Source organism: Carettochelys insculpta, chromosome 1 (genome assembly GCF_033958435.1).
Source record: "Carettochelys insculpta isolate YL-2023 chromosome 1, ASM3395843v1, whole genome shotgun sequence".
Lineage (NCBI taxonomy): Eukaryota > Metazoa > Chordata > Testudines > Carettochelyidae > Carettochelys > Carettochelys insculpta.
Window position 1 is genome coordinate 193,619,616 of NC_134137.1, and position 21,745 is coordinate 193,641,360.

At 43.6% G+C, this 21,745-nt stretch overlaps 1 protein-coding gene across 3 annotated transcripts in view; it reads right to left on the reverse strand.

Moving 5' to 3' along the window:
* LOC142014678 (ATP-binding cassette sub-family C member 2-like) overlaps window positions 1-21,745 on the reverse strand; it is a 68,209-nt gene that overhangs the window by 17,858 nt on the left and 28,606 nt on the right. For 2 of the 3 annotated variants that reach the window (XM_074997641.1, XM_074997658.1), the window contains 7 exons: window positions 18,619-18,765; window positions 15,982-16,066; window positions 15,797-15,863; window positions 11,393-11,519; window positions 9,020-9,196; window positions 6,489-6,656; window positions 4,375-4,561 (listed from right to left, as the gene is read on the reverse strand). In XM_074997641.1, coding sequence (XP_074853742.1) covers window positions 4,375-4,561; window positions 6,489-6,656; window positions 9,020-9,196; window positions 11,393-11,519; window positions 15,797-15,863; window positions 15,982-16,066; window positions 18,619-18,765 — 958 coding nt within the window. The remainder of the gene's footprint in view (window positions 1-4,374; window positions 4,562-6,488; window positions 6,657-9,019; window positions 9,197-11,392; window positions 11,520-15,796; window positions 15,864-15,981; window positions 16,067-18,618; window positions 18,766-21,745) is intronic. The other variant, XM_074997652.1, reaches the window with a different exon arrangement.

The following is a 21,745-nucleotide window of genomic DNA, read 5'->3' on the forward strand; positions in this document are numbered from 1 at the left end:
GCAGTCTGCCTTTCTCCCTTCAGTTCTTCAGGGATTATATCGTCCTTTTACCCACCTCAATGCTGAATGGACGCCCTGCCCCGTACCTACTAACTGGACTGTTCAGCTGAGCATGGTTAGAGGTAAAATTTGAAAGCAAATAATGCCAGCATTGTCCTTTAAGAAACCCTATCTAAAGTTATTGTCCATTTTCCTGTGCATGTGCTATTGACCCCTTGTAGTCATACAGAAAATAACAAGCACTCAAACAGACGTAACAATATTAATTAAATATAACAGCAGGTCCCATATTATTCACAAGCAGGTTGCTGAAAAAACAAGCAGGAAGCAGACGACATTAGAAAGCTACCTTTGTATCACCACTTAAGAGCTAATACAAGACCCCTTCACTCTGCTGTCCCACCTCCTGCCCACTGTTAAGTCAATGGAACAACTTTGTCTAAAAGGGTCCAAGCTTGGGAAGACACGACTCAGAATTAAATGGAAAAGGATGTACTCCTTCAAGCAGGGGAAGACAAGCAGACTGACCCCAAGACCACGCCAGTTAGTAGGAACTGGGATAGGAGGCTTGCCTACGTAGCAAACCTCTTGGAATGAGAGGATTCTACATATTGCTATTTAAAAATGGTTTATTCCTTCTCTTAGGATTACACAATACTTTGGTTTGAAATAAAACAAACAGTGAGGTTATAAAGAAGTCACTGTTCCGCACAGGTCAAAGAGTCACAAAAGGTGCAGGTGCGGATTCTGGTTGACCCAACTGGGGAAGCATGATTGATATACAAGGTACTCTAGCCCACAGCTCACTGGTCAAAGTGTGGGAAGTGTAGAATTCTGGCTCCAGAAGTAAAGGCACAGAGCCTGGCATGGGGGACTCAAAAGGGTTGCTCTCAGGCACAAGAGGGGTCCAGGATACAGCTCACCCTGCACCAGTGACAGAATATAATACTCAAACAATGAACACAGAAACATTTTCAAATGCTGCAGTTTGTTTTGAATCTGAAGACAAACTCTGACTTTCTCTACCACTTAATACAGGCTGCAGCTCCACAAACTGGCATTCTCTGGTCCAGCAACATCCGTGGTCCTGCCAGACCATGGATGCCTTTAGACCAGAGATCCTGGGAGCCTAAGGGCAGGAGGACCAGCCAGGACCAGGGGCAACAGGTTTGTGAGTCTGGCTAGGGGCCGTGCGGGACTGAGGCCAGAGCGCTGTGGCAGCCCCAGGCAGCTCGTGACAAATGTGGCCAGAGCCACACCCCCATGGGCAGCAGGCTGTGACTGGAGCCCCACAGCATTCCCGGGGAGTGTGGGGCTAGGACCAGACCCCAGAACAGCCTGCAGTAGCATGGGGCTTGGGCTGGAACCCTGTGGCAGCTCCACAGCAGCCTCAGGGAGTGCAGTAGTGAAGCAGGAGCCCCACAGCAGCCCACAGCATGCAAAGCCAGGGCTGGAGTCCTGCAGCAGGAGCCAGAGCCCAGCAACCCAGGAAGCAGGCAGTGGGCTTGGGGGCCAGAAGCAGGGCTCCTCCCCGGTACAACAACTTCTCTTGTTCGGGACTGGTCAGGTTCCAACAGTGCCACACCAGGGAGGTGCAACCTGTATTAAAACTCCATCCTTAAAGCCTCTTTAGGGGTTACCTAAGCTGAGAAGTGTCTGCATTTAGATTCCTGCAGTATTTTTGCAGAAAAGATGGAGGGTTAAATTCTCTACTACTTAGTGACTCTAATGAAGTGAACAATGCTGTACTAGCAAAGAACTTGGCTCAGAGATTTCAAGAAAATACATTCTCACTTGATAAAAAACTATAAACCCCTGCCCCGATCTTTAAATATTAAGATGAGCCTACATCTCAAAATATTTTCACGTCATAGTCAAAGATCATGGACAGAGTGTTGTGTTGGTTCCCGTGTTATGCTAATACCAAGAGTAAAAAAACTGCAATGAGAGTATGAAATTTGATTCTTTTTGATCTTGTTGTCATTTAAGCCAATGAAATTGTTAAACATTTTCTGAATGCATCTATTGTCTGGCTATGCTAAAAGAAGGCCAAGAGACATGGATTCTACCAGACCACAACTCTATTATTAGATGTCTGGGCCCACCAGATAAAAGTGATTAGTGTAGGTAGCCCCCTGTTTATTCTGTAATTACCAGGGGAGCTTGCACCACCAGCTTCCCCTCCTTTTCAAAGTAGATCCCACCCCTCACAGGGGCCGTGTCTACATTAGCCCCAAACTTCGAAATGGCCATGCAAATGGCCATTTCGAAGTTTACTAATGAAGCGCTGAAATACATATTCAGCGCTTCATTAGCATGTGGGCGGCTGCGGCGCTTCGAAATTGATGCGGCTTGCCGCCGCGCAGCTCATCCTGACGGGGCTCCTTTTCGAAAGGACCCCGCCTACTTTGAAGCCCCCTTATTCCTATGAGCAGATGGGAATAAGGGGACTTCGAAGTAGGCGGGGTCCTTTCGAAAAGGAGCTCTGTCGGGACGAGCCGCGTGGCGGCGAGGCACATTAATTTCGAAGTGCTGCGGCTGCCCGCATGCTAATGAAGTGCTGAATGTGTATTTCAGCGCTTCATTAGTAAACTTAGAAATGGCCAGTTTGGGGCTAGTGTAGACACGGCCAGGAGGGTGCAGATAGGTTACAACCACAGGAGCTCCAACACCCCTACTGTTCCGTTCCTTTAACCAGCATTTCCTTTTTCATCCCTTTACCAGGCCATGTGGTCACTGGATGCCTTCCCTAGGGAGCACCTGCCCTGGACATCCACCCCACACTTGCAAAATAAGTTGCAATATATAGCCTACCCCTCCTTCTCCTCACCCTAACAGGTTGTTCTGAAAGCCGCTGTGGGGAAAATGAAAAGAAAAACTCCACTGAAGCCAACATGTGGGTAAGGGGAAAAAAAATTCCTTTCCAGTGCCACTAAAAAGGACAAATGAGAACAATACCCACAACAGGTTCAAGCCCCACCTGAAAATCACACGCCAAGCAGAGAGACGGTGGGTGCTACATTGCCTGTGGCATGGAGAAAGGGGTTTCCAGTGATATGGTTTGCATCCCAGGGGTGAATCAGTGCTGCAGAGCTGACAACCACCCACCTTTTTGCTGCAGTTTCTGACCTTGTCTCTTCTCTGCCATAAAGACCTGTTGCCTTCCCTCCGGCAAACCTGGACAACATCCCACTCAAACACCTGCTTCAGGGGCAGTGCAGACATTGTCTTGAATGAACCTATCAATCTGTCCATTAACCCTTTGTATACACTCATAGTAATGCTTCTACTACATGCTACAAATTAATATTAAGATGCTTGTTCTTAATATATTTGTATTTGTATATTTGTAATATATAGTAACTTCTTTCTGAAAGCGTATGTGTTAGTTATCTTTATTTACAGTTGTCAGGAATGACCCCTTAGATTGAAGTCTGACAAATCTACTGTTCAATCGAATCTATTTCATTATGCAAGAACTGGTTTGCTTCCATCTCCTTATTCTTCATAAATATATCATCACCAGAGAGGCCAGGCCAACCACAAACACTTCAATTTATAGAGCCAGCAGCTGCATTTGCAATCAGAATATAATTATTATTGAACTACTATAGAGGAACAGGAGATACAAAACAAGGAATTGTTTTTTTTTCCTTCTCAGCATTAGAGCAAAAAGTAAACAAACAAAAACCCTACGAAGAAACATTCCATATAAAAACTGTTTCCCAGCAATACTATGAGTTGTCAGCTACATAATATGTCAGCTACAAGCACTCCTCAGAAAAGTGCAAATCACTTTCTTTGTGTATTTACAAAAGGAAAATACATGTTCTGAGGTTGCTGTACTTCAACATAACACATTTCATAAACTTATGGAAGTGGAAGGAGCTTCTAATGTAACACCATGTAGGCTAGTGACAAATCAGCAGGTATTAAAGTGATAACTAAAATAACTATAAAAGTCAGAACTATTGAAGTGTCAGATACACCAAAATGAATTCTTGATTAAAGTAAACTGGGAGTTGTCAGAATAAAAAAGGATAAGCAGAAAAACTGTGACAGCTTCCTGTTCCAGGAATTACTTATATTCACATGGGATCTGATTATATAAGGTCCTTCAGGTGCCTGAAGTCACTGATTTGTTGTTATAACAGTGCCTCAATTTTAATCCAGTTTATAACATGGAATTTAAGCATCTAGACCTGGCTGAATTTAAATGAGTGGTAGAAAGGTGAAAGGATCCATAACTCCTGTACCAAATCCTTGCCCTATTCAATCCCCTAAATAGAACATATTTTCTTAGCAATTGATGTGGAAAGGTAAAACTAGGTTTTAGAAAAACATGGTATATTCAGAAGTAATCTATGTGCTCACCTTTCATCTGAGGTGTCTCTTCACTTTTATTTTCTGCATTGAAGACTTGAAGGAGCTCATCAAATATAGCTCTTTCTGAGAGCAGCTGTTGATAGGTCCCCATGTGTGCTATCCTACCATCTTCCATTACAACTATAACATCCATCTGAGGCAGGAATGTCAGGTTATGGGTCACTAAAATGCGTGTCTGAAACATAAAAACATTCTATGTTTTTACCATATGGAAATGAAGTGTGTATTAACAGCACAGGCTATATTTTCTTTTTTTATAAAAAGAGAGTTGCATGTGGAATTGTCTTAGGAACTGATTTAGCTACCTCCTTAATGCAACCAGCTAGATTTGAAGAAATTGTTACCAGTGTTACATACTGCAATAAACTAAGTAATTATCACATTACACATTATTATGTTGCTGTTGTATACCTGGTTCTTAAGGCATGTTGTACCAACCTTACAAATAAAAAATACTTCAGATTAGGGAAGTGCTGATTTCTAATGATAACAGGAGATCTTCAAAGCTTAAGAGTCTTGGTAACAATCCATCTAAATACAACCTAGCACCATATCTATGCTGATAACAGTCCTCTTCATCCTGGTTAGGAATCTTCCACTACAGGCTGAATCTCTCTAGTCTGGCACTTTCTTGTCTGGCAACACCCATAACTTGTCATGATTTTAGTTAGCTGGATGACCACTTATCATGGGTGTGGCCAAATTTCCTGTGGTACCATAAGGTTTGTTTACATCCACCAGCCCTAGCTCTCTGTGTTCTGGTGCTGGTATTTAGCTATAACTTACCCCTAAATGTCTTCTAAGAGCCCAGTAAGCAGTGGAAGTGTTAGCAATGCTGCTAGACAATACTGACTTCCTGTGGTCCAGCAAATTCTTCGGCACCGGTCAGATCCTGAAGGTGCAGGACTAGGAGGTTCAACCTGTACTAGTGTTTCCTGTACTGGAACCTCCTTTTTCCTCTTATTACAAATAAGCAGGTAAAGAAGAGGAAGGTGAGAGGGAAGTAAAAAGAGAAACATTTCCACTTCCACTAATCTATGAATTCCATAGCACCAGCTAGCAGTAAATAACCTGCACGAATCAGTGATGTGGAAAGTTACTTTTCACAAAGATGTCTGAATCTTAGCAAATCTTAACTAAGAAAACTCCTTCTCCCTCTCTTCCTCAGGAGTTCCTTTGGTCACCACAAACCTTTTTACCACTCCTAGTGGACGCAACTTCCTATTGAGTAAATTTGGAACCTGAATCTAGACAAATTCAAACTGGAAAAAAAGAGCAAATTTTTAACACAGAAGTGGGGAGAACGTAATTAACCACTGGAACAACTTCATGAGGTTTGTGGTAGACTCTCCATCAAAAACAGTTTTTCTAACAGACATGCTGTAATTCAAACAGGAATTATTCTGGGGAAGTACTGTGGCTTGTGTGAGATGCAGGATAACTAGATGACCATAGTGGATCCTTCTGGCGTTGGAATCTCTGAATCTTAGGTCCTGCTATCAGTCAGATCATGAATTACCTTTGACCACAAGGCCCTTTCTCCCTCCTCTCAGAGTCCCTGACAGTCCTAAAGCCTCTGCCAGCTAAAGAGCACAGGCCAGCCTGAAAGCCCCAGTGTCGTACGACTCTTTGTGACGGTATGGGTACATCTATACTGCAATAAAAGACCCCTGTTGGCCTAGGTCAGCTGACTTGGGCTCACGGAGTTAAAAATTGCGGTGTAGAACTTGGGCTCAGGCTGAGGGAAGAGGGGTCTCAGAGTGTGGGCTCCAGTGCAAGCTGAAACATCTGTATTGTGCTTTTTTCAGTTCTGAGGCCCATGAGCCTGAGTGAGCTGCCCCCCGATGCTGAAACTTGGTGTCGCGGGTTTTTTATTGCAAAGTAGTTGTTCCATCTGAGTCTTACAGGTCAGCCCTGTTTAATGTTGACTTTGTGTTCATAAGACTGCTTGTTATGATTCAAATAGCATAATCAGTAGGACTTCTTAGAGAACATCTTCAGACCAGGGGCTCTCTCTCTTTACCACATACAACAGGCCCTTGAAGACATGACTGAAGATTTTCAGTCTCCCTGAAGCACTATGAGAAGACTGCTTTATTTACCTTGTTTTTTAAGAGTCCTGAAGGCCCAATTAGCTTTTCAAAAAGGTGCTTTCCGACATGTACATCTACAGCAGACAAGGGGTCATCCAGAAGATATAGGTCAGCACTGCTATAAACAGCTCTAGCCAGACTCACCCTTTGCTTCTGCCCCATACTTATATTCACTCCCTAGGAAAAGAGAAGTATTATTAGGTAAAACTAGTCCAAACAGACACACACAATTTACTGTCATCCTGACCTACCATGTCTAGCTCCTGTTAATTACGCTATACCATTAAATGAAAATAGAGTGTAAATCACTTCCAGAGGAGATACCGCATATGAAACATGTTTATGGTACTTTTAATATTTGTATGTAATTTATTTGCCATTCTTCTTAAAGGCTAAAGGGCTAAAAATAATTGTTTATAGCTTAAAGTGGCTGTGGCACATCAACAGCTGAGCATGAAAGTAGGGACACAGCTTTACTTCAAAAGAGGAACTTTTGTAAGTGGCTGCAAATCCCCTTACAGATTTCCAAATATTTACACTTAAGCTTTTTCACTCTGGTTCCCTTGCTGACTTCCACACAGGAGCTCTAGCTAGCTCCCAGACTGACTAGAAAAACATTATACGAATATATTTTACAGAGTATATCTCCTTTGTGACATAAATATGCAATTTTCTAAATAAAACTAAGAACGAGTTGTGACAGGTGAAGTACCTGTGTGTTTGTGTTCAAGTTGGAAGTGGGTAGATGGACAGAGCAACATTATGGAAATTCTCTCCATCTTGATACTAGTCTAGCAATAGTTTCATGTATTTTACCTGTGCATAAAAGAAGAGGTCCTGAACTAGATGCACTTCCCAACTCTCTAGTTCTAACTAGTGGGAAAACATTCTACTACCATATCTTGCCAGCAAAACATTGTGCTGCTTCTGTAAGGCCATGTTTATCTAATATGCTAAAATAGCACCTTTATGATCATTTCTTCCTTTTCTTTCATCGAAAAGACCAAAAACAATTTTGCAAAAATAGTGTTGAAAGAAAGACAGGAGAAATAGAAATAGTTTCAGAAGATGGTGCAGTAACTTATTTGTATACCTTAGTTCCGACCACTAATCCCTAAAGGGCTGTGTCTACACTAGCCCCAAACTTCAAAATTGTCATGCAAATGGCCATTTCGAAGTTTACTAATGAAGCGCTGAAATACATATTCAGCGCATCATTAGCATGCAGGCGGCTGCAGCACTTCGAAATTGACGTGCCTCGCCGCCGCGCGGCTCGTCCCAACGGGGCTCCTTTTCGAAAGGACCCTGCCTACTTCGAAGTCCCCTTATTCCCATGAGCTGATGGGAATAAGGGGACTTCGACGTAGGCAGAAAAGGAGCCCCGTCGGGACGAGCTGCACGGCGGCGAGGCACGTCAATTTCGAAGTGCTGTGGCCGCCCGCATGCTAATGAAGCGCTGAATATGTATTTCAGCGCTTCATTAGTAAACTTCGAAATGGCCATTTGCATGGCCATTTCGAAGTTTGGGGCTAGTGTAGACATGGCCAAGGAGACATTAAGATAATACATACACTTAAACAGCTTTTGCTGAACATGCTACCTGTCCCAGTTAGCCTATGGGCTGACATTAGAAACAAATTTTATTCCTGACAAGTTTTTGGCTCCTGGTCTCCCACCATTTTCTACGGAAGTTATATAACAACCCAGAGATCCAAAAGAGGATGGAAATGGCATTCAAAGAAGAATCAGCTGAGTGATTTCTTTTATTTATTAATGGCCTAATTGTACAAAATTTTTTATAGAAATATTTTTATCTTCTGTGAAAAGGAATCATTGGAAACAATTAAAGAGAAACAAGGACAATAACAATCATTACTCTATCATTATTTAAAATCAATGTCATTGTTTGGATTTGAAATTTTGTTTAGCATTCTTAAAAGGGCCAAAACAATTAACATTAAAAGATGAAGGCACAACAGTGGTATCTGGCAATTTATGCAGCAATATCTAGGCAAATAAGACAGATCATGGAACGAATACCAAAATCCAAAACAAAAGAGAGATGGGGGAGAGGGCAGGGTTCAAAAGCAACCAGCATTACCCTAACTCTGTTCTCACTGATTTCATTTGGGGAAGAGTTAGACCTGTGCAGTATTTTTCACATTTAAAGTAAATTAGGCTATCTCTACAGCAGAGAGGTTACAGTGCTGCAGCCGTATTGATACAGCTGTGTTGCCAGAAGATGTCTCGTGTAGCCACTCTATGCCAAAGGGAGAGAGCAGTCCCATCAACGTAATTAATCCACCTCAGTGTGTGGTGGTAGCTGGGTTGGTGGCAGCTCTTCTACCGACATAACACTGGGCACACTAGTGCTTAAGATGGAGTATCTTGTGTCACTCAGGAGTGAAATATTCACATCCCTAAATGACAGATGTTTTGCAGATGTAAAAGTAGTGTAGACACAGCCTTAGAAAACTAAATACATTTGAAAGCTGTTTTGAACTATGGCTCAGCTGAGGGATTGTGTGTGATGTTCTCACCCTTTCTCCAATCTCCGTTTGATCCCCATTTGGTAACTGCTCCAAATCTGGTAACAGAGCGCAGGCTTCCAAAACCCTCTCATAATATGACCTGTTTAGCTCTGAGCCAAAGAGAATATTTTCTTGCAAACTGGTATTCTGAATCCAGGCCTGCTGGGAAACATAAGCCACTGAACCCTTAAAAAAAAAAACAGAGAGAGAAAAGGCAAAATACTCAAATTTATGTAGTTCTACATGTGGCAGGATAATTTTTTTAAGAACATGTATTGTTTGCATTATATTTCAAATTAAAGTAAGCGGTTATTACCTCTAAAATAATGGCACAGTCAAACTGTTAGAATTATAAATAGTCAGATGTTCCCAACCTAGGCATGGACAATTCTGGCTGAAATACTATGCATGTTATGAGATCATGTGCACCCAATAGGCTGTAATCTTCATATGGATTGATTATAATATTACCTCTTGCATAGCCTCACTGAAAGCAATAGGACTTCTTGCATACAAAGTTATTGCTTAGTGGACAAAAAGGTAGCAAAACTTAGTACTGTATATAGCAAATACAGGAAGACTATTTTTGGATTAAGTTGTACTTTTTGTAGAGACAGTTTTGGAGCACTGCTCAAATGGAATAACAAAGTGAGGTGTAGCTTAATTCTGGACACTATTGTGGTTATTTACACCGCGCTCTTATACATCGTAGAAGATCCAGCTGGATAAAAATGTCAGCCACTAGAAACTAGCATGGTTTTATGGGACAGGAGTGATGACACCAAAAGCATTTTTATCCAGCTGGATCTTCTACGATGTATAAGAGCGCAGTGTAAATAACCACAATAGTGTCCAAAATTAAGCTACACCTCACTTTTTTATTCATAGCGAAGCCTTCTGATTTAAATGCACAAATCTATAAAAATCTATTCATTTTATTGGGAAATATGATGAAATTCATCGAAATCATCCTCCACCCACTGAACCCATACTCTGTCTTGAGTAACACACTCTACCATAGTTCCCTGTTCCAAAGAGGCCCCATCTTTTTGGATTTTTTTTTCGGTATAATTTCCACTGAAATACAAGTATACTACATTGGTTCACTTTCTATTAATTAGCAAGAGACTTCAGATCCCTCTTTATTTCAAAATTAGGTAAAGGCAGTGTGGTCTAGTGGATTTACATAAAAATGGAAAAAATAAAACTATCCAATTCTAATCTGACCCCAGAGTTTGAGTCACTATGTAGTTACCTGACAACTCTGTATTTACCAGTGCTATGGTGATTGGTTAATCTCTTTACAGTGCTTGGAATAATAATTATTAGTAGTACAGGCTACGTTGAGATGTTTATCTTTCTGCATAAGTGTTTTAGCCTAATACAAGCTGCTTTAAATCCTATTGTGATGGGCACTTGGATGCTTTCCTCACTCTATCCAACCAAAGAAAGAATTTATGCCAAGGGCTTAGTTATCATTGACAGGAACACGATGAACTTCCTTCCATCTTTGCCCACGACTCACTTCTCCCCATGTAAATATTCTCTCTCCTTTGTATGCGTAAGCCATTGTTAAAGGGCTGACTTCTCACACAAGACTATGTCACTGCTCCAAATCAGTTCTGGTTGTAGCACTCTTCTAACCCAGGCTTGATGAATGATGTTAACCCAAAGGATTTTTGCCATGAAGGCCGTGTCTACACTAGCCCATTTCGGATTTTCATGGCCATTTGAAGATTACTAATGAGGCACTGAAATATATATTCAGTGCCTCATTAGCATGCTGGCACCTGCAGCACTTCGAAATTGCTGTGGCTCACTGCTGCGCGGCTTGTCCAGACAGGGCTCCTTTTCAAACGGACCCCGGGAACTTCAAAATCCCCTTACTCCTATCTGCTGATTGGGCTATCTGCTGATAGGAATAAGGGGATTTCGAAGCTCCCAGGGTCCTTTAGAAAAGGAGCCCCATCTGGACAAGCCACACAGCAGCGAGCCGTGGCAATTTTGAAGTGCCGTGGCTGCCAACATGCTAATGAGGCACTGAATATGTATTTTGGTGCCTCAGAAGTAATCTTTGAAATGGCCATTTGCATGGCCATTTCGAAGATTTGGGCTTGTGTAGACATAGCCAAACAGTTATAGGTTTACTAAAAGTGAAGACTAACTCATGCTAATTTCAATGTAGGTGGCTGCAAATCAGTTAACTTGATGAGCAACATGAATGCCACTTAGTCATTTTTTTCCGAGCATCCAACGGCAGAGTACTAAAAGAATGCTTCCATACTCAGTATATTTTATTATATTAACAAATAAACCATCTCCTGTAAAACAGGCATATTGTATTAGTGCAACTGCAGACAAAAGAAACAAAATCAATTTTACTTTTCTTTGGACTGTTCCTTCATCCTTGTTCATTTCTCCCAGAACAGCGGAAAGGAGAGATGACTTTCCAGATCCAACCTGCCCCACAACAGCAACTAAGGAGCCTTCCTGGATCTTCAAGTTCAAACTGGAAGCATTTAGGAAGACAAACAACAGTTATCCCCTGTAAACGCTGTATTGTGTATAGAGCAGAATCCTGTTTTGTGGACACTGAAGGACAAAAATACAGCCTACTGCACTGTAACTGAGGAGGTGACTATTTCAGTTTCTACACCTGTGACTGGAGCATACCCTAGAACCCCGAAAAGCTATGGCCCTGAGGCGACTTTTGTGCCTCTCTCTGTGTTAAAAGTCACCCTTTAGTCACAGGCTATTGTAATCAATCTAGGTATTTTTCAACAGGAGGAGGGGTAACAGCTGTTACACCAAAATGCAGTAAGTATCACTCTTAGGCCGCGTCTACACGTGCACGCTACTTCGAAGTAGCGGCGCCAACTTCGAAATAGCGCCCGTCATGGCTACACGTGTTGGGTGCTATTTCGAAGTTGAAATCGACGTTAGGCGGCGAGACGTCGAAGTCGCTAACCCCATGAGGGGATGGGAATTGCGCACTACTTCAAAGTTGAACGTCGAAGTAGGGCACATGTAGACAATCCACATCCCGCAACATCGAAATAGCGGGGTCCGCCATGGCGGCCATCAGCTGAGGGGTTGAGAGACGCTCTCTCTCCAGCCCCTGCGGGGCTCTATGGTCACCGTGTGCAGCAGCCCTTAGCCCAGGGCTTCTGGCTGCTGCTGCTGCAGCTGGGGATTCATGCTGCATGCACAGGGTCTGCAACCAGTTGTCGGCTCTGTGGATCTTGTGTTGTTTAGTGCAACTGTGTCTGGGAGGGGCCCTTTAAGGGAGCGGCTTGTTGTTGAGTCCGCCCTGTGACTCTGTCTGCAGCTGTTCCTGGCACCCTTATTTCGATGTGTGCTACTTTGGCGTGTAGACGTTCCCTCGCAGCGCCTAATTCGATGTGGTGCTGCCCAACGTCGAAGTTGAACGTCGACGTTGCCAGCCCTGGAGGACGTGTAGACGTTATTCATCGAAATAGACTATTTCGACGTCGCTACATCGAAATAAGCTACTTTGATGTAGCGTGCACGTGTAGACGTAGCCTTACACTGCTTCATGCTACATGCATCACATTCTTTCCTACCTGGACTTTTTCAGAATATCTAGGTTCTTTATATTCTAGTCCAGCACTGTAGAATTTATTGTATTCAACACACTTGGGCTGTGTCTACACTTGCATTCCCCTTTCGAAAATTGAAAATGCAAATGAGGCACTCATTTACATATTTCATGCTTCATTTGCATAATCTCTTTTTGGAAGAGCTTCTTTCAAAAGAAAAAAGCAGTGTAGCTGGGGCTCTTTTGAAAATAAACCCCATCTTTGAAAGAATCCTTCTTCCCGAAACAAAACAGGAAGGAGTCTTTCGAAGATGGGGTTATTTCTGAAAGAGCCCCATCTACACTGCTTTTCATCTTTCAAAAGAAGGTCTTCCAAAAATAAATTATGCAAATGGAGCATGACATATGTAAATGAGTGCCTCGTTTGCAATTTCTATTTCCCTCATTTGCATTCTTCTTTCAAAAGAGGAATGCAAGTATAGACACAGCCTTGCTGTTTATGTAAAAATGGATAGGTTGTTAAGCTATTAGTCCTACACAACTGGAATACGCATCTTATATTTAGCTTAGCAAGGTGATGTGCGCAATATTTGAGTCGAGGAGGCTACAGATCCAATAAATCCCAATTTAAAAGCGTCAGACTCTTTTGCACTAGAAAATAATTGTAGCACCATTGAATCAACATATTCAGATACCCAACATAGCTTATGAAGCCCTGACATTTGTAAGAATGGGTCACAATTCAAAGAGCCATACGCTGCAAACTCTTCTTGCTAGGCAAAACACTGACTGCTGTTCGTACTTCTAGGGTAGATCTACCCTAGGGTAGAAAGTCAATTTCCAATATGCAATTCTAGCTACGTGATTAGAGTAGCTAGAATCGATATACCAGAATCGACTTTCTTACCTAGTGTAGTCCAGGGTACTTCAGACTCGCATGGATGTTCATTACTCCATGTGATAGCATGGAGCATAATGGTCGATGGCCAAGCCCAGACAGATTGATTTTGCCATGTCTTAACACAGGTGACAAAATCAAACTGGAAGACTGACTGTGCTGTGGTTGATCATCCAGTAAATACAGATTAGCCCCTAGTCAAGTTAACAGGATGTGATGGGCATCCATCCCACGTAAGGCTTGAAAGGCCCAAGGATACCATATAGTCAAATTACCTCCCCAGGCGGCACCTGAAAGAGGAGCAGGGATGTGAGAACAGACTCAGCTGGGCAGGAACAGATGTGGCCTTGTATAAGGTAGGAATCTGACAAGGGGGAGGAGGGTTCTGGAGAGCTTCAGGGAACCAAGCTGCAACTACTCCCTGGGAAAAAGGATGCATGTTGAAGACAATGGAGGGAAGTCCAGGGTTACTCCCTGGGAGAAGAGAATGGAGTGGCTTGCAAACCCAGCAGGGAGGGAAGCCAAGAAGCATCGTGGAACAGCAACAGGAACAGAAGTGCACACTTTGGCTGCTGACTAGAGGGCCCCTGAGCCACAACCCAGAGTAGAGGCCAAGCCCAGGTCCCCCACTGGCCACTGACAAAGTGGCATGGCAAGACAAGAGTAAGAAAACTGTCTGAGCCCATGTATCAAGAGGTACTCCCAGAAGGAGACCATGTTGTGACCTGGCTGGAAGGCTGATTCAGGAAGAGGTGGCTGCAGTTCCTGGAGAAAGAGGGAGAGAGCACCCCAGAGGACTGTGCAATGCCTAACCAGAGCTAATCCCCAAATCAGCCAGGAGATGCCACCAGCTGTGAGTGCAACCCATGACACCAGTAACACACAGGCACAGCAGCCTGCCCCTGAACTATCAATTGCAAAGTGGAGGCAACAGCGCACTAGGAACCAGCCACACAGGACAAGTTTGACAACCAGAAGAGCCCACGTAAGTACCAAAAGGAAAATAAAAACACCATGTGTGATTCATAGCTATTTTCACAAATGCTTGCAGGGTCCAGCTTCTGCATCTGTGCAGAGATACTGGGCCACCTTGTGCCCTCACATCCCTGTGCTGGCTACCTGCACCTTGAGTAGCAGTGCAATAGGAAAAGCAGGCTCTGTAAGGGCTCTGCAGTCACTTCTTGTGCAGGTGACTGACTGAATGGAGACTATGCACAGCCTTGGTCACTCTTTTCCTCTACACACTTTGTCACATAGCAGTACCAGCACCTGCGGTAGCAAATGCTGCTTTCGGTTAGGAGTTAGGGTTAGAGTAGGGGGAGTAGAAGGGAGAGCTGGAGGGATGCTGTGTTCTAGGGAGTTGGCTCCCCACCTTGCTATTCTGGGACACCACAACATGCTGCACTTTACACTAAGCAGATTGAAATGTCATGATCCAGCCCAGCGGTGGGCAATAATTTTTGATGGTGGGCCACTCCAACATTTTCGTAACTGAGCAAGGGCTGCTCTTTTCCATGGAGGGAGTGTGCAGTCTGGGACAAAGGTTGGGTGCAGAAGGGAGTTTGCAGTAGGGGACAGGGGTGCAGGAGTGGGTGTGGGGTCTGCGAGGGAATTTGGGTGAAGGAGGGAATTGTGGTCTGGGGCAAGGGATTGGGGTGCAGAGTCCAGGAGGGGGTATGGGTGTAGGAGAGGATTCTAGCATGGGGAAGGGGTATAGGAGGGGGTGTGAGGTCTGGAAGGAGTTGTGACCTGGGGTAGTGGGGAAAGAGGGATGCAGGAGGCGTGGGTTGTGATTGGGAACAGGAGGGGTGGTGATCTGAGCATGGAGTTGGGAAGCAAGAGGGGCTGTGGTACCAGAGGTGGCTCTGACCAGGAGACACTTACCTAGCTGGCTTCCCACCAGCAGCCCAACAGGACCCTGAGTCAGGCTCCCTGCCTGCTGCAGCCCAAGGCTGCTCAAAATAGCTGGAGGCTCCCTCCAGGTGCCTCTCTGTGCTGCATGCCTCTGGCAGGGGGTTGGGGAGGTAGACTTCATGCACTGTCCCTACCCCCAGCCCAATCATTGCAGGTCCCGATGGCCAGTGTGTACTACCAGGAGGGAGCCACCAGCTAACTTGAACAACCTCAGGCTGCAGGAGGCAGGGAGACTGCTTTGGGGTGCCCTGGGGCCGAGGGAGGGGCGAGGGACACAGGATGGATCAAAAGGCCTGGCAGGCCAGATCTCACCTGCCCCAATCTAGCCCAGAGCCATGTAAACTCAGCCCAGCAGAATGCGATGCTTGCATAGATTCTTCTTCAAAGTTCTCTGCAAACCTAAAACAATTCTCACTTTTTTAAGATGGAAGGTCCAGTGTTCTCCCATCGGAAAGAGGCACCAATAAATCCCACAGCATGATCTGTTGCGATAAAGAGAAATCAGCAATGAATTACAGAAGCACCTCATCTCTTAGATTGCAGGTTGATCAGTTTGTTTTTGCAGACACGGAACAACAACAGCATCAAACCCCTGCTTACTTCCACTGTAGCTGCAGTCGATGTTTTGAGGGTCGAGGTCTTCAGAATGCAGAAAATCCTCTAAACGACCCAGAGAGACCTTTGTCTGTAGAATGCACAAACATTTATGCCATTTGGGTTTTTAAGTAAAACTCCATACATCCTAGCATAAACCCAGAAAAAAGCATGTGTACGAATTTGAGATGGGCAACGATATTCTTGGCACTCAATAAGAAATGTTTTCCTTTTGTACATTTCAAAAGGGTAGGTCAAGATTTAGGCTAGTGGTTCCCAAACTATGGGGTGCACCTGGCAATTGGGACAGGGGCAGACATTCCAGGGAGAGTGGTGGGGCTTGTGCCAGGTCTGGCAGGGATGGAGCCCCAGTTCTGTCCCTATATCTCCTCCAGTCCTGTGCCCAGCCTCAGTTGGTGCCTACACACCTAACCCAGACTCCAGCATTGGACTCCAGTCAGGGCTCCACTGCCAGCACCAGTCCCACCTCAGGTGCAACCCCAGCCTCTGCCCCCTAACCCATCCACCCTGCCAAGCCACAACCGCACTCCTGGCCCTGGCTGCAGGATGCAGGGGTGGGCGGAATGAGAGAGAAAGGCAAGGGTAAGGAGGGGCACAGCCCTGAAAAGTTTTGGGACCAATGAATCACTTGAAACACCACACTCAGATAGCATTGATGCTCATGTCCCAGTGGGAACTGAACTCTGCTGACTCACAAAGGCTACGTCTACACGTGAAGCCAACATCGAAATAGCTTATTTCGATGTAGCAACATCGAAATAGGCTATTTCGATGAATAACGTCTACACGTCCTCCAAGGCTGGCAACGTCGATGTTCAACTTCGACGTTGCGCGGCACCACATCGAAATAGGCGCTGCGAGGGTACGTCTACACGCCAAAGTAGCACACATCGAAATAAGGGTGCCAGGAACAGCTGCAGACAGGGTCACAGGGCGGACTCAACAGCAAGCCACTCCCTTAAAGAGCCCCTCCCAGACACAGTTGCACTAAACAACACAAGATACACAGAGCCGACAACTGGTTGCAGACCCTGTGCCTGCAGCATGGATCCCCAGCTGCCGCAGCAGCAGCCAGAAGCCCTGGGCTAAGGGCTGCTGCCCACGGTGACCATAGAGCCCCGCAGGGGCTGGAGAGAGAGCATCTCTCAACCCCCCAGCTGATGGCCGCCATGGAGGACCCGGCAATTTCGACGTTGCGGGACGCGGATCGTCTACATGGTCCCTACTTCGACGTTGAACGTCGAAGTAGGGCGCTATTCCGATCCCCTCATGAGGTTAGCGACTTCGACGTCTCGCCGCCTAACATCGAAGTTAACTTCGAAATAGCGCCCGACGTGTGTAGCCGCAACGGGCGCTATTTCGAAGTTAGTGCCGCTACTTCAAAGTAGCGTGCACGTGTAGACACGGCTAAAGATTGTCTTCACCGACCAAAAAGGGTGCTTTAGCTATTACTCTACTGTAAAAAACACAGTGGAGACAAAGCACTTCAATTTTATTTAAGGTAAGCTAAGCAAAATCAGCCACAGGTTGAGCGTATAGTGCTGAGTTCTGAGCTACCTTATCATGAAACACTATGGTCACATCTACACTTTCCCCCTTCTTTGAAGGGGGCCTAGTAATCAGGTTGATGGGAGATTACCAATGAAGTGCTGCGGTGAATATGCAGCACTTCATTAGGCAAATTCTCCCCTGTGGCATCTTTGAAGTGTCAAACTTCGAAGTGCCGGCATGCCATGTAACCATGGGCACTTCGAAGTACCCGTGCTACTTCAAAGTGCCTTTACATTGGGGAGTAAAGGCACTTTGAAGTAGTGTGGGCACTTTGAAGTGCTCGCAGCTACACGGCATGCCAGCACTTCGAAGTTTGACACTTCAAAGATGCCACAGGGGAGAATTTGCCTAATGAAGTGCTGCATATTCACCGCAGCACTTCATTGGTAATCTCCCATCACCCTGATTAGCAGACCCCCTTCAAAGGGCAAGTGTAGACATAGCCTGTGAGTGATTTGTTTCCAAGCTCCTTAGTTATCTTGTTTAAAATACACCTCTGTGTCAGTGGAGATAAAGTCTGTGTATCAGCTGTCTGGAAGAGAGAGAAAACATTTAGGGTATAAACCCAGCAGTCCTAAAGCATCAGCCAAGCTGGGTGAGATGGAGTGAAATTTTGTTATGCTACCGCTAACTCCTGGGTTAATAAAACCAAACCCCAGGAAGTGGGGAGTTCTGAGTCAGCATAATTTGTTGCCCAGGTCTGATAGCAGGATGGGGAGGGCATCTGCTTAGTATGGACATAACCCCTTCTTTACAAGAAACAGAGCTACATACAGAAAGAGCAGATAATGCACAAATAGAAATAGGAACAGTACTCATGCCATCTGCTGGTCATTGCTTATAACATGTTAGCATATTTCAAAAGATAATACACTCGATATCCCCTCCAACACCAGTTCCTCCTCCATCTTTCAAAGACATAAAAATTTCAACAAGAACAAACAGAGATAATCAGGTGACTGCAAATGTTGTAACTAAAAACAGATGAACCCACTATGACACCAGAGGTTAATAAAGGACCATAAATGTCATCCTTTTTTGGCACCTATTCACATTTGGTATATGTTTTACCTGGGCTACAGCAGAGATCACTGTTGGCAAATCAAACAAAGGTAGTCGTAAAATATTAAACAAAGCAATAGAGGTAAAAACTTTAGTAGCAGTCAGGACATTATCTTCATTCAGCAGAAAATAGACTCCAAATGTAGCCAAAGAGACCTTTAAAAAAAAAAAAAGGAGTGGGGAGGAGATGAGGTGATTATCTTTCCATTAATTGTCCAATCCTGCTTAGTTTTACTTCTTGCTACAAATGTATGATGGGAACAATTAAGAGCTGTATGCTGACTATAGCTTAATGCAAACTGTGCTGTGCTACTCCATGAATTCAAACTAACGTGCTTGGCTAACACTTCTGTATTTAGACTAAATACAAGCTTTTATGTCTTGTGGTACAAAATTCCATTTTGTAATTGTTTGTTCGACTCTGCACCCACTTCTACAACACTCCCCCAGGCCAAAATCCTCTTCTAAACCTATACCATCTCCCGGACCCTGCCCACAGACTCCCTGCCCCAGTTCACTATCCAAACCCTCTGCACCTTCCACCCCCACATCCCAGGTCACAACTCCCTCTCAGACACTGGATCCCCTTCTACAACCCTCACCCAAGTCAGAATTCTCTCCTTCACCCATATCCCCTGCCAGACACTGCAGCCCAATATCATACCCCAGGTCACCACACCCTTCTTCATCCAATCTCCATCCCAGACCCCACAACCTCTCTTGAACCGCAGGACCGAACTCCAAGCTCCTTTCTGCACCCAACCTCTATCCCAGACCCACACCCCTCCACAGAAAAGTACAGCCCATGAGTGGCCGTTATTGCCCATCCCTGGTCAATGTGAAGGTCTCAATAGTCTCCCTTTGTTGATGGGCACTTGTATTCTCATGTCCCACACAATGTTCAATGTCTGCTTGTTTTCCACAGTATTTTGACATTGTCATTATAAGAAGCAATTGCATACTTACTCGCGTCAACAAATGAAACTGTTTAGAAGTGGGCAGGAAACTGATTTTGGGCCCTGAATTTGGACAAAAAGTCATTCTCAAGTATCTATGGACTGACAGTTTGAGGAAAAATTCCATCTATTGCATATTAAACACTTTGTTTCAGTTCTGATGACTTTCATTTTTAAATACATTTGCTATACTTAATTTGTACGTTAAAATGGGAAGTCCTTTTTAACTAAAGAAAATGATTTTTTTTTGTTCCAAATGTGTCAACATGGGAAATTGGCAACTTTGAAATATTTACAATTATTCTCCAACAAGAAATTTCAAAATTGACCCCTCCCATGAAAAGTTTTTATTTCAACAAATCAGCATTTTCTGAAGAAGAAAAAAAAATATCTAAGTTGTCAAATTCTCAACCTAGTTTCAGCCACCATCTGACTTTGTAAATGGTCATGACAGAGCACCTGGGTTTTACTATTCATAAATGTATCTGAGATTCTAATAAAGGCCAAATTTTCTGCTGTAGTAGGTGGACAAAGTCACTGTAGTCAATGAAGCTAGAGCTGTATATACCACTAAAGAATTGGACATGTATGTTTTTTTCATGGATGCTCTGAAAGTCTGGTTAACTAACATGGGCATTTCACATAGAATTGATATATTTTAAAGATTTATGTTTTATTGAAGATGATTAAAAGTCACAAAAATTACTTCTCTAATTTGTCAGAACATGATTCTTTGAAACTATGAGAAAAAATGTTTATTAGAGTATGCATGTATAATTATTTGGACCAACATGCTCTAAATATTGAATGTACACAAATAAATTTATACAATACTTTCCCTGAAATTAGTGGGACTATTATCATGTCAAATTACTAACACAGCTAAGGGGTTTCACACTCAGGGCCTTAATCCCTCCCACCACAATCTATAAAGACAAACCTGTTGGACACAGTGCTAAATCCTCATCTGATTTTGATCAGTGTAGCCCCCATGAAGTTAATGGAGCTATGCGGACTTATCTCAGATGACGATTTGGTCCATAATTTCACCTATGCACAGAAGTGACTGAGAAGGAAGGGCCAAATGCATGACTAGAATAACTCCACTGAAACAGAGCTAGAAGTTTTGTTTTTTAAGGTTTTAGTTTCTTAAAATACAGAATCTTACAATTCAATGGCAGTGAGTGGGATGGTGTAGAGGAAGGGATGGGAAGAGAGAGTGGAGGTTGCTAAAAAATAATGGATTAAAATCTTTTCATCTTCTAAACTTTAAAAATCAGAAATGTATAGTGATAATACAGCTGGTCACTGCATGATTTTTCAATCAAATTGTACCATTTTCTTCTTTCTGCAGGAATTTAGGAAGGGGCAAAATATGTTACTAAAATAAATACACAAATGTATTATGCAGTTTTACATCTGTGATTATTATTTAGTAACATGCAACTTACTCCTCACAACATGGTTGTGAGTTATAGTGATAAAATAAATGTCAGCTTTCCAGTTTTACAAATGAGAAAATAGCACAGAAGAGTTAAAAGATTGGCTTAAATTCATATAGTAAATTGAAACTAACTCATGAGTTTATGACGTCCAATTATGAATTTAATCTGCTAAAAGAGTCCTCCAATTTTCTAGTTGTTGTTGGATTTAGCTCAGAAGAACAGTGTATTGTAGGAATAGAATTGTTCACTTAAGCTGTTTTGGTACTTTACTATAGCAATTGATTGTTTTATGTTGGACCTTATCAAATTCACAGCCATGAAAAATGCATCACAGACTGTGAAATCTAGTCTCTCATCTTCCCCCACTCCTTTGTGAAATTTGACTTTATGTGCTTTTACCCTAAACTATACACATTTCAAGGGGAAAACCAATGTTTCTCAAATGGAGGGTCCTGACTAAACGAAGAGTTGCAAGGGGGTCATAAGGTTACTTTAGGGAGATTGCAGTATTGCAGCTCTTATGTCTATTCTGCCCTCAGAGCTGTGTGGCTATAGAGAAGCAACTGGTGGCTCGGTGCACAGCTCTGAAGGTAGCACACCCTGCCACCAGCAGTGCATAAGTAAGGGTGACACTATCTTACCATGCTACCATTCCTGGTTCTGCTACAGATTGCCTGTATGACCTGGGGGAAGTCACAATCTGTCCATGCCTCAATTCCCCGATGTAAAATGGAT